The 13,340-nt window shown below is 40.3% G+C and overlaps 2 protein-coding genes across 2 annotated transcripts; one reads left to right on the top strand and one right to left on the bottom strand.

Moving 5' to 3' along the window:
- Positions 1–946: 946 nt before the first annotated feature.
- On the bottom strand, positions 947–5,792 carry LOC310781688 (14-3-3 protein beta/alpha-2). The gene is made up of 6 exons (XM_083642278.1): positions 5,709–5,792; positions 4,322–4,623; positions 3,889–4,012; positions 3,553–3,716; positions 2,919–3,014; positions 947–2,801 (listed from the first exon to the last, which is right to left on the bottom strand). The coding sequence occupies exons 2-6, from the start codon at positions 4,613–4,615 to the stop codon at positions 2,745–2,747; spliced, it is 735 nt and encodes a 244-aa protein (XP_083498404.1). The 5' UTR covers positions 4,616–4,623; positions 5,709–5,792; the 3' UTR covers positions 947–2,744.
- A 4,674-nt stretch (positions 5,793–10,466) lies between these two features.
- Positions 10,467–12,964, top strand: LOC310781134 (mimecan-like). Its single transcript, XM_083641680.1, has 6 exons — positions 10,467–10,608; positions 10,757–10,820; positions 11,355–11,519; positions 11,662–11,864; positions 12,049–12,141; positions 12,299–12,964. Exons 1-6 carry the CDS (start codon positions 10,510–10,512, stop codon positions 12,467–12,469), a joined length of 795 nt encoding a protein of 264 aa, XP_083497806.1. The 5' UTR covers positions 10,467–10,509; the 3' UTR covers positions 12,470–12,964.
- The last annotated feature ends 376 nt before the right edge of the window (positions 12,965–13,340 follow it).

Below are 13,340 nucleotides of genomic sequence, written 5' to 3'. Positions count from 1 at the left end.
GCCAGCACAGGACACTTAAAAAATGATTTTGTGTGCATGGTAAGGTTTATCGTGCATGGTAATGTTTATCGTTCATTCATTATTGACCGACAGTAACATAATAAACGTTTACTGAAAACAAATTTCAAGCAAGGGTGAAAAGGTGCAGCAGAACTGGGGTGAAAAGGTGTGGACCTAACATGGCGTAAAGTTAGCCCCTTTTGTCGCAAAGCTAAAGTTAGCAAAAGTCGCTTGACTTAATATGCCAATTCATTGCAGGTTCGGCAGAAACCGAACTAACTTAACTTTTTTTTAACTAACTTAACTCATGTTCCCAAAACACTGGTTATTTTTGTTATCGCCCAACTAGCTAAACATTACATCATTTTATTTTGACTGAAACTTGTTCAGATCACATGGACCACCTAGGTTAGCATTTAACGTTAACTACTCCGCTAATCAAGGAGCTACAGGTGAAACAAATTAGTCAACTATCTTCATATTAAGGCTATACATGACAATTATGCTAATCAACTCAAAGTGGCTAAGTCACGGTTACTTACAGCTTTAAATTGGTTAACTGAGTGACGGACCTCCGATGTAGGATTTCCGCAGCAGATTGTGAGTCCAGTCCCACTCAGGCCACGGTGTTTGTTTTCCATTTAATTATTGCCGTGGAACACCTGCCTTTGCTCTCCGCGCCGCATGTTAATTGAGCTGTGAGGGTAGATGACATAACCCTCCGCGAGGAAAACTAGTACCTGTAGGCCCAGTCGGGGAAAATCGGTATAAATGCTATTAATTTTGCCCTCTGGTGGTTGTGTTCAAATACAGAGCCTCACCAACATTTTTTTAGCAGTGTGTAATGCACATTTTTAAGTCAGAAACAGAAAATGTACCTGACCCCCACCACACTATCTGCCATTACTGCTTTACTTACAAATAAAGATGAAAGACATTTTGCCTGTTATCTTAAACGAAACTTTATTTCACTGAATGGTCTTTGACACTTTCCTATTTCTTAACATGTATAGTGAAACTAGAATGGTTTTAAGATACATACACAAATCTAGAATTACACCAACCATTGTTTATCTCCATTTCATCATTGCTTTTTAGAGCTATTCTAAATTTTCACAACCACGTGTGTGCACTGGGTAATAGACTGTTACAGAAGCAAATTTTAGCCAGAAGACTTGTCAGTAAAAACAAAGCAAGTTGAGATACCTGATATACAGACAGGCTTTGTTCCACATTCACTAACTGCATTTTCATCAAGCATAAAGATAAATTGACAAGACTTTTTTTCAACTGAAGATTATCTCAATTCATTGGAACATTGTCAGAGTAAACAGACTGTCAGCTATATGTGGAATGGTGTCTTCAACTACAGTATGTGGAATGTAGTGGTGATACATGGTATTGTGACACTGAGCTTCTTCCAAGTTGGTAGAATGGGTTTCTCCAATTTGCATCTTCAAAATAAATCTAATTTCTGAGGCCATAGTTCATACTAGTAATCTTAAACGGCATACTGATGCACCTTGGTAAAGACCTAAGTCATGGTTTACCATATGAAATGTGTCTGGTCTAACTCGTACTTTCTGAAATTTGTAAAATCCTAACAGCTGTTGCCACCTAAATACAAATAAAATAGGCTGCAAGAGAAAGCCAGGCACAGAAATGTTGGATAAAACAACCGCTTTAAGAGGAATATTTTGCAAGCAGGGTTGATACAGTGTGATAAGACATTTTCAATTAACATCAATAAAAGGTTACTTTAGGTTTTACATACAGATGATAGTCAATCTTGCAAAATACATGGAACCACATTTAAGCACATACAATTTTCATTGTACTGAGTTCAAGCAGCACCTGAACAGTGAGTAAAACTACAGACAATCCATACTTAGTTCCAAAGAAATTAAGAAAGAAAAAGAGCGCTGCCTTTCAAAAAGCCTAATAAAGTGGAATGTCTTATGTTTGGGGGAAATCTAACATGACAATCTAAAGGGGTCCCTTAATCAAACTTTAAAATGGTGAACTTGTGAACATGATCAGGGAGCATAACACCAAGATGTCAGTGTCACAATACAGCCTGCCTCCTTTCTGTATGAGCCCACAGCAGAATTGCAGTTAGTTGAATACAGGATTGTACTGTGTCTGAAATTCAAACGCAAACAATTTGGTTTTGTGAAGCAAATGGAACACCTAGCATCACAGTGTTTGGTGAAAATCAACTGCCAGTTTTAATTACCATACGATAAAACCTGTAAATACCATGACAAAAATCACAAAAAAATAAACGTAACAAAAAAACAAAAAAAAAACAAAGAAATGGATGAAGAATGCACAACAAACTAGCTGGGACAAAGGAATTAGGAAGGACGATTAGAATTCACAACCCCCCCCCCCCCCCACACACACACACACCCCATACACACAACCATTCACAACATCATTCACTTCACACGCCTCTCTCACAACTCATACAATCTAGCAGACGCATAGCCAACAAAAACAACAGCAACATGGACTGACTCACTACTCAACACAACATCTTTCCACAAAGTGACTGAATCTGCTAACAACTGAAAATTACCCTGTCGCCTCACAGTGAACTGAGAGGGGTAAACTAGTTGGTCAGGAGCAATTCAGGCTGTTTGTCATACAGAAGGGGGAGGGGCTGATGGAGTGGAGGGGGGATGTATATAAGCTGTCTGTGTTTAAGATAAGAGTGTAGGTGGATTAACAGTGCAATTCCATTAGTTTTCCCCTTCTCCGGTCTCTCCCTCATCTCCCTGGTTTTCTGATGTCCACAGCTGGGAAGAGAGACAATGGTTATCGTCTATGAATTTCCTCATTCATTTAGTGTTGAAGACATAAATGTCTGACCAGCTATAAAGTAACACATAGTAACGCAAAGTCCTATAACTTACAGTCAGGTTGTCCCTTAGTAGTTGCATGATCAGGGTGCTGTCTTTGTAGGAATCCTCGTTCAAAGTGTCAAGTTCAGCGATGGCTTCATCAAATGCCTGAGAGAGAGAAAAGAAGAGATACAATTTAAAGCATCAATTCCAGCTGCATCCTCTGAACCTAGGTTGGCAGTGACTTTGCAAAACTGAATTCCGATTAGTAAGTATTAAAAAGGAAATTCTCAAAATTGCCCACCCATGTATAAAACAGGAACAGTGCTAAAAATGTGTTGGAATTCATCTCTAAGGTTCACAAAGTTACAATATAGTTTATTTTATTGTCTACAAGACATTTCAACAAATGGCACAGGACCCAAAGGTTGATTGCATTGCGATTAAAGGTTATCACTAAATAATTCATAAATAAATTGTTACCTAAAGTGAGTGGCTACTATAGGTAATGTCTCCAAAGCTTTCAATTCTTTACAGATTTAAGTAGGCTAAAAATACTGTAGAATACCATCTAAAATCAGGGTGAAATTTACCTGATAAGCCTACCTGCAAAATCAATTTTGGGACTTGAGAAAATCAACTTTTTAAAAGACCGTTGCAGAGGAGAAAATGTTTTAAAACTACTGCTCTAGGACTAGGTTCATACCGTCTTGGCCAGGGTGCAGGCCTTCTCTGGGTTGTTGAGGATTTCATAGTAGAAGACTGAGAAGTTGAGAGCCAGGCCAAGCCTGATGGGGTGTGTTGGCTGCATCTCTTTCTTGCTGATGTCAAAAGCATCCTGATACGCCTGCTGGGAATTGTCCACGGTAGCTTCAGGAACACAAAGATGAAGAATACAAATTTCAGCAATACTATTAGTCCACTCCTGACCCTGTTTACCATTTTACAATACATCTTCGGCACATTTTGCTGCATGCGCATCACCTATCAAATAAGCTTACAACACAAAATCAGCATATATAATTACATCCGCTCTACTTACCCTTCTTGGAGTCCCCAGATGCTACCTCAGAGAGGTATCTATAATAATCGCCTTTCATTTTCAGATAGAACACCTTGCTCTCAGCAGCAGATGCATTGGCAATGAGATACTTGTCCAGAAGCCCCTGAAAACGATACAAAAGTGGTTGAGATTATCATGTCTGTGTGTTCAATAGGAACCAAGAATAAAAAATAAAAAAAATAGTGCTGCTTGGGTGTCTCCAAACTACCTTCCACTAGGGCTCTTTGGCGACAAGGATCAGAGTCTTCAATGGGTGGGGCGCTTTGTAGCCATAATGCATATGTCACCAGCTTGTCTTAGCCCAATTTATATACAAGCTTTTTAATAGCCAAATCCACTTGAATCTGACCTTTTTTTCCATTGAACCCTACTATGATGTTTTGTAAAAACCTGAGAAGTTAGCAGCTCTTACCAGCACATCATTACAAATGTCCTGCAGCTCTTTTTCAATCTTCTCCCGGTATTCACGCGCCATCTGCTGTTTCTTCTCGTTGCCCTCAGTTTTCTGCTCAATGCTGGAGATGACACGCCAGGATGAACGGCGTGCTCCTACCACATTCTTGTAAGCAACAGAGAGGAGGTTGCGCTCTTCATTGGAGAGCTCGCCACCCTGCTCTGTCACCGACTTCATGGCAGCAGCCATGTCATCATAGCGCTCAGCCTGCTCAGCCAGCTTGGCCTTCTGTACCAGGTCGTTCTTGTCCATTTTCTAGACTGAAAAAGAAGATAATATAATATTAGTAGTTGGTTATGGGCTGTCAATCATAATACAGGGACATATTTGGTACTAGTACATCTGTGTACTACTTGATATTGACCACTCACTCACCAGACTTCCCTATGTGTTGTTTTACACTAATGATCTTATTTTAATAGACATGCACGTCTTTAACGCCTTGGGCTGGGGTACAATTCGAGTCAATAGGAACTGACGATAGGCAATGCGGATTGGGCCCCTAGCGTTAGCAACTAGGTCAATCATATCAGCTGGCTAACGTAAGCTAACTAGCTAATAACACTATCTAATTATTCTCTCACCGAGTAATACCTAGTGATGTCTCAACGCAATCAGTTAACACTCTTTACAACTCCTATAATGTCTGTGTATGTACACGCAGGCCTGATTTACTGCAATTGCCATCTGCTAACATTAGCCGAAGCACCCGGGTCAGGTTTGAAGGCCCTCTAGTGACTTGATAACATTCGCTTAGCTAACGGTAGTAACCTTAGCTTGTTAAAAGAGACAGAGTTCGAATCTCCTCATTCAGTTTTGTTCATAAATGTAACATACCGTTGCCAACATCACTGAATTGACGTTAAGTAGATAGTCTTAACGTTATATTGTAACGTCAGGCGATTGGGGTTAGCTAGCTAACGTTAGCGCAGTCATCTAACGGACCGCTGCGTTAGCTAGGCCAGCATTAGCAATGGCTGACAGAACTACGGTTTTAAGGCCTAGGGAATCGATGGTTGCCATTTTCTAAAATCAATAGAAAAACACAGTCTACTATTGTAACGCTTCATTTTTAATATGTAATGCATTTTCAACAGCTGTAACATGCCCCAGTGATGTTGGTGAGCCTGTCAGAACAAAGTGTCATGGAATCCGATTCCTAACGTAGGCTAGCTTGCTAGCCAATGAGCGAGTCCTTTCACAACCCGCTAGATACCGTTAGCCAGCTCCGCTAGTGTGATGGCTTCTCTATTGAATTCAACCACACGCCTCCTAACATGAATGTAGAAATGAAAAATCAAACAATACGGTGCACTGTTCGCACACGTAAGGTTAACACACTTACAATATTGGCGACTTTTTATCCTGCTTTTTCTCTGGACGATTCAGCCTCCGTCCTCCGTCTCGCTCAGCGTATCGTTCAGGGCAGTACCACTTCCGTTACAGTGACACTTGTATTTCCTCTTTTGACACCACCACATCTGCCTTATGCAACTTCAGCATATACACCAAACACGATTATTACTCTTATTCTAAGCAAACCCGAAGCAGATTTGCTCTCAGTCATTGATTATTGAGCCTTGGGGTTAAAAGTAGCAGCGGTCCCTCTGCTTCAATGACAGTAGCTGTAAAAGCCTTACGGCTACACAAGTGATGGGCCATTTTTTGGCATGGGACCTAACTACTTTTCCAAGCCGAAATGGTCAATAATTCATATAGCCTAGTATGCACCTACAATTTCTTCTGTAGAAGCACATACTGGGCAAATTGTTATTATATATCAATTGTATCAATAATAATAATTAGGCTACTAATGTGCTACTTTATTGATAGGCTACTATAGGCATCTCGCACACTACGCGAGCTCGATTCCTATAGGCTAGACCGCTGCGCGGGCTCGCCCGCCATGCAGCTCGCATAATGCAACTAGCTAGGCCTCTGGCCCATGGAGCTTGCTTTTTCTCAGCATTAATCATAGCCCTTTTCTCAGGAGCTGGAGTTATGCCTATCATCAGTGCCTATGACATCATCAGTGATGTCAATGACATCAAAAACCAAAATCATCTTATGACATCTTGTCTTGTGATGTCATTATTGACCAAACTCATCTTATGACAAGATGTCATAAGATGATTTTGGTCAATAATGACATCACTGATGATGTCATAGACATTGCACATCTTCAGTGGGAGTCGTGGGACAAAAATGTAAACAAACAAACAAAGTTCACTTGCTCCCTTTTATATATGATGATGGAAATTGCACCAGGACACAGGTTTTCAGTAGTGGCATCAGTAAAAAAAATAAAAATAAAAAAAATAAGGGGGGTGGGGGGGAGGGGGACAAGGGCAAGGTGACACTATACCAGTGGTTCTCAAAGTGGGGTCCTTTGAAGGGATTCCAGGGGGTCCCCAGCAAAAAGTGGGATACTTTATTTTCCACTATAATCCATAAGTAACACAATGACAATGGGTTTCATACACTTTCTGTAGGCTAATAAAAAAAATCTAAAAGGAAAAATCTGATCAAATGGGGGTGCGTGGTCTAATTTTTGTCAGGCCAATTGTGGCCCGCGGACCGATTTTAAGCGGCCCTCGGCTTGTCTCAAAATATGTGGCCCTCCACACAGTATTGGTTAATCAAGCAAGTTCACTTTGTGCTTATTCTGTTCACCTAACGATGACAGATTGACAGCACTATCATACAGTTTGTAGAGAAGCACAAAGTAGGAACAACGCAAGCCGCACTCATGTTTTCAGATGGTAAACGAGAGGAGAAAAGGCTTTCGCACACCTATGCGACAGGTGCGTCGGAGAAGGGCAAAACCCGACACAGTAAGAAAGAAGTAACTCCCGCACACTGTCTCCAAATGCAAATAAAAGTTTAATAGAATAACGTTTCGGTCATCACGAATGAATCTGATGAAGGTCGTGATGACCGAAACGTTATTCTATTAAACTTTTATTTGCATTTGGAGACAGTGTGCGGGAGTTACTTCTTTCTTTCAGATGGTAAACAAAATCCACAGTACAATTGTATTGTATGTTATTTTTATTTTATTTTTTATAATCCATGATGCAAGAAGCAGCTGCTCTAATCAGGCCCCCATTCAAAAAAGTTTGGACATGCCTAAACTTTAGGGGTCCTTGACGTGAAAAGGTTTGAGAGAACCACTACTGCACTATACGAGGGATCAGCCGAGCAGCATTTTGGTAAACAAACCGCGTCACTGTGGGTGGCAACGGCAATGGAACCCTATGGAGTGTCTGCTCTAGCCGGCTTGACTCTGTTTACATTTTAAAAACTGCGTCAGTTCACACAACTTTAACCCGACATGCATATATTATACATCAAACTCTTGAGCTACTTCTGCTCTCACTCAGAATGTCAAAATATAAGCGATGTGATGTGTAGTTGTTGAGATATTAACGTTTGTTTGGCACAACTCCGGGGTTCCGCATTTCTGGGTGTCAAGTGACGTCACGCTGATTCGTCCTACTGAGGGACTGAGGGTGAGGTGGGGGCCTGTGCCACATCAGAGGGCAACGGCTACAGAGTGAACAACAACCATGCTCGTCACTCAAGGTTATAATGGAGAATACTCCCCTAACAGCTGTGGATATGATGTGGAGGCTCTCCAAGGCTACAAATCTGACAGAGTTGTTATTCTCTCAGCAGCATAGCAGAAGAGCAACTGTGGTGGAAAAAGCAATGTTCTTACATTTCAAAGCCGTACAGAGTGTCCAGTCTTGTTTCCCGCACCATCTGTAACAATTATTCAAATCTAATTCAGCATTAGTGGACATATTTTGTTACGTTTGATTCAAGCTTCTTTTTTTTTATGCTCGTTAATTTTTCCTACACCCAGTACAGATTACAAATTACCAGTAACATCTTTTGAAGCAGACCATGGACAGAGAAGATTTTCCATCAGTAGCAAAAGGCCCATGGAAGGTTATTTTATCACCATCGATGTTCTGCTGGAAGTTCTCTTCTGCTTGTTTTGTCAGTTCTCACTCAAGGTGAAGCTGTGTGATTTGAAGCTTATTGAGCTGAATCAACAAGGAGTGGAACTACACAACAGTCAGCTGATCATACAGATTTAGAGTTGCTGTATTCCTTTAAGAAACACACAGGAAAGTGGGAAATTAATTATAAAAAAAAAAAACGATTATAGGAATTTGCTTTGACATGAATCATAAGTGTTTGAATGCAGCAAAAGGCTGTTTTTTTTGCTCATCTATGGTGAATTAACCCATTTCTAAGTTTACAACCAACACCTTTTACAATGACCTTGGTCTGCCCTGTAGAAATGGTCTGTAAACCTTGACTATCTTGACTGTATGAAATCTGTAAATTGCCAAAAGAATATTTTCGAGTTGACTGCAATGGAGGACAACTGTTAATACTTAATTTTATTTTTTTTATTAGAGAAAGGCCTCATTTAAGCAGGTTAAAAAGTAACATGGGTCACAATATACTACAAATATTATGTTGGCAATAATACACGAGACTTGCAAAAACATACCAGGCAGTGATTTCAAAGCATACCCATTAGAGAACTGCAGAACCAGCGAGCTCATGTGACTTTCAGGAAAAAGCAGATGCATTCGAGGTCGCCTTGGAAAAATCAGCAACTGCCAAGACTCAAAGTGGTTGTCATCTTCCAGCTCTCCAACACTGTTTTCTTTCACCAACAGCAGACTCCACACTGACTGCGAAAATCAAGGGGAAAACAGTTTTGATGATGGAGGCTTAATTTATACAAACAATGCACGTTCTCTGTTTAGCCTCAACCGCATGTGTCCAGAGATGCATGCAGACACATATGCACAGGATACCCGTGGACGAATACCAAGGAGTAAATTAGACTATTTTTATACTCTTTTTTAAAGTTTTGTTGTGATGCTTTTAAATGTCCATTTTATTCTCTTCTTTTCTTTTCTTTTCCTGTCAACCATTTTATGTGAAGCACTTTGAATTGCCTCTGTGTATGAAATGTGCTATAGGAAATAAACTTGACTTGACTTGACTATAAGTATTTGTATTATTACCTCTGCTGAGGGGAAACATGAATAAATGTGCAGGTGGAACATACAGTTTCACACCTCACTCACACGTACAGTACAGTGTTTGTTTAAGCATGCTTGTTGGACAAGAAGACGTGGAAACAATTTAAAAACCAGGAGGGCGTTGCATTTGCCGATGGAAAGTGTTGAAGAGTTTGAATCTTGAGTCAATTCAATCTGAGTCAAGCGACTTGGAGTGAGGAATGTTTACTATTAGGCTATTTAAAAGACAAGGAGGTTGCTGCGCATCTTCTGAAAGTAGGAGGGGTCCTGGGGGAGCCTGCCAACTGCAGTCGATCTCAAACAAAAGACAAAAACAACGCAAACACCCTCACAATTATACCCTTCGCTGTCAATTATTCTTTCACAAATTGAGTCGATTCGAATGTGGGAGTGGCACTGTCCTAAAGCAACAGAATACAGCAGAAAAGCATGTGTGAGCAGGCCTTCTCATGGGTTAACTGAAGTTAAAAGGGAGAACTTGGTCCTCTCACTCCATACTTCATTGCTTGGTTTGGCTTTTCAATTTATAATCACTTTGGCTTGACCCGAGCCAAAATTCCAGTGAGCATAACCTTCTGCTTCTTGTCTCTAATTCTCTCCACTCTCAAAGTCACCATTGTCCCTGATTGTTCATATATCGATTTATTTAAAAAGTCAACATTCTGCCATGTTTTTCCCACCTATTCCCAAAACACAAGACTACCTTGTCCCTCAAACAACAACAAGGTTCCTTTTACATTTAAAGGGAAAAAGCACAGTGTTAAGTAGTTGTCAATTTGCCATCCGCCAAAAGACTGTAATTGACACTCTGTGCTCATTATAATCAATAACCCCCGCCCCACTCAACAGAGACTATTCCGGTTTGCTAGAGAAAAACATATATAAAAATAGGAAAGCTATCAAGACCTGAGAGTAAGCCCAGCACAGCATGTAGTGAGTTAATGTTTGTCTCCTTCTCTACCTCAAAAGTCTACTGGCAGCTTAATAAAACGGGGATGGAAAATGTTCCTGCTCACATGGAGCAGCAGACAGCACTCTCCTCACAACACTTCAGTCACCAGCAATTAAGACACAATGGCGCACTTCAGGATTTTGATTTTCACGATTGTAATGCTCCCATGGATGCTATCTTCTGCAGCGAAAAGCAAATACAAGGAAGCAAGAAAACCCAAGGTAAAAGAAAATATATATATGTATACATAATATATATATATATAAAGAAAATATATATATGTATCTGTTGGAGTTGCACTAGACAGCCTAAGCTGGGAAGAGAATGATATTGTGTGTCAAGTGTTGTTAAGACTCTTTCTTCCTACAGACGGGCGTCGTGTCCATCTCTGAATTTGGAAACTCAGACTCGGCAGTGGCTCCAAAAGCTGAGGGTAATGTTGGTTTGCACTGAGAAATCCTTTTCAACAATCAGATGCATTTTCAAAGTTGATTATGGAACGTTTGCCGAGGCATTCTTACACATTCTTGTGAACGTAGTAGCTATGGCAGCTTCCTTTGTTTATACTGCTAGTCTTGTTGAATTGTAGATTTATTTATTTATTTTATATATTTATTGTATATCCTATCTAAGCACATACTATCTTATACCTTATATCCTGACATATCCGAGCACTCATACTAGCCTTGTTTACGTCAGTGTTGATCTGCATCAAATAAAGTAGTGCATTTCGTTGTCTCAATATCGTTGTGCAATGACAATGAAGTTGAATCTAATCTAATCTAATCCTGTAACGCCCACATGATGTAATAACAGGGCCTTTCAAGTGTTCTCTTCCAATGTGCAACGCAACAGCATTGAGACTCATTACTTGACTGAATCACAACAACATACTATATAGGTAGGTAAGAAAAGCATTTATTTATAGAAGGAAAAAAAAAGAGGGAAACAATTTGTTGGATTTCAGAGATGCCAACCTGCCTGCTGTGCGTTTGCCTGACTGGATCTGTGTACTGTGAGGAGGTGTCCCCCGACATGTCCGCCGTCCCGCCACTGCCAAAGGAAACAGCCTATCTGTACGCACGCTTCAACAAAATCACCAAAATAAAGAACAGGGACTTTGCAGACATGGGTAAATAGAAGTCTAATTCAATGATTCAATTCACTGATTCTTTTTAAAAGACTGTACACACTGATGACACTTAGGTGCAAACTCTGACATTTCTTTCGAGTTTCACCTAATTCTGCTCTTCCTTTTTTAACTTTTTTTCCAGCCACGTTAAAAAGAATCGACCTGACTGGGAACCTGATCAGCGAGATCGAAGACGGGGCTTTTTCAAAACTGCCCAATCTGGAGGAGCTCACTCTGGCAGAGAACAGACTGACTAGACTTCCCGTGCTGCCGACCAGACTCATCTCACTGAACGCCAATTTCAACAAGCTTAGAACCCAGGGTGTGAAGTCCAATGCTTTTAAAGTAAGCCAGGAAGTCTGTCCAGTGATCTTGTGCTAGTGCTCTGACATGCAATGAAACCAATTCAGTCTTATTGATAGTTGCAAAACGTACTGTGAATGTTAGTTCAACATGTTTAAGTGTTAGACTGAGTAAGCAAACCCCTTCGCCTGGCTGAAACAGTGTGTGCTTTCTTGTGTTGTTGCAGAAACTCACAAGACTGGCGTATCTATACCTTGGAAACAACCAGCTGGAAGCGATACCACAACTTCCAGAGACTATTCACACCGTGCACCTAAATGTAAGTTCAGATTTACTTCACCACAATCGACAGATTGAACTAAATTAATCAGAGATCAACTCCACTGATAAATGCACTGGGATATTGTTGATTTTGATATGTCTGCATAGCTTTTAGTAGAGAGTTGATGGGCTAATTTTGTCTCCTCCGGCCACAGAACAACAACATCGCCACATTAACAGACGAGACATTCTGCAGAGGCAACAATACTCACTACATCCGGAGCAACATGGAAGAGGTGAGACTGGATGGTAACCCGCTGATGCTGGCTAAGCACCCCAACAGCTTCATCTGTCTGCGGACTCTCCCCATTGGAAGATACCACTGACACAACCAGCGCATGCTTTCGGGGGATTGAACTACCTTAGGGAGGAAGGTCTATATTGCAAGAAACACATATTCGAAGAATGAAATTGTGACATTTCGTAAATACTAATGTTTTTAAGTTACCTTTTTATATACTCAATAACACTGACATACAGTTCAAGTTTTAGAATTGATAGATTTTCAGAAATGAATTTCATACATCAGTTCCATCTTCAATGTGTTGACATGTGAATACATTGACCCTTGTCAATGAGCAATACAGCTTTGCAGATAATTTCGGTAATTTGCAAGATATAGCCTCGGGCAAGAAACAGCCTTTTGGTCTCTTGTCAGTGTAATATTTAATACATCTTGACTAAATCAATTACTCACTTTTGTTTCATTTTTGCTGATTGTGACCGTTTTGCGCTACCTTTATATCTTGCATTGTTAAAAGGTGGTGTGTATAATATGTAGCATTTTTTTTATAAATAAATATATGACATGGTCAAAGTAATTGTGATACCTTGATTCAGTTACTGTAAGCAAATGAGACCATGGTTGAGACGATTGGTATTGTTGGTGCGAGTGTTTCTCAAAATGAAGACTACATTCCCCATAAACACTGCTGGCTCGTGCCAGAAGGAGGATGTTGCCCTCCCCCAGTGTCTCTGTGTGTACATTTATTCGATCACTTTACTGAAGAGGGTAAACATGTTGGAAGTGATTTGTCTATCTGCATTTCACTCCTTCCATCATCTGTGATTGAAAAAAAAAGAAGAAAAACAGCGGGCTTCTTCTTCCTATTTTGTGCCGTAAAGCAATCTAGTAGATTTCCCCACAAAATCCAAACCAGTGGCACATGAAGTTACATACAGTGTGGAGTCCGGTCT

The sequence above is a fragment of the Poromitra crassiceps genome, assembly GCF_964638095.1.
Source record: "Poromitra crassiceps genome assembly, chromosome: 8".
Lineage (NCBI taxonomy): Eukaryota > Metazoa > Chordata > Actinopteri > Beryciformes > Melamphaidae > Poromitra > Poromitra crassiceps.
Note: the sequence above shows the minus strand (reverse complement) of the source record. Positions and strands in the feature narration are given on the sequence as shown.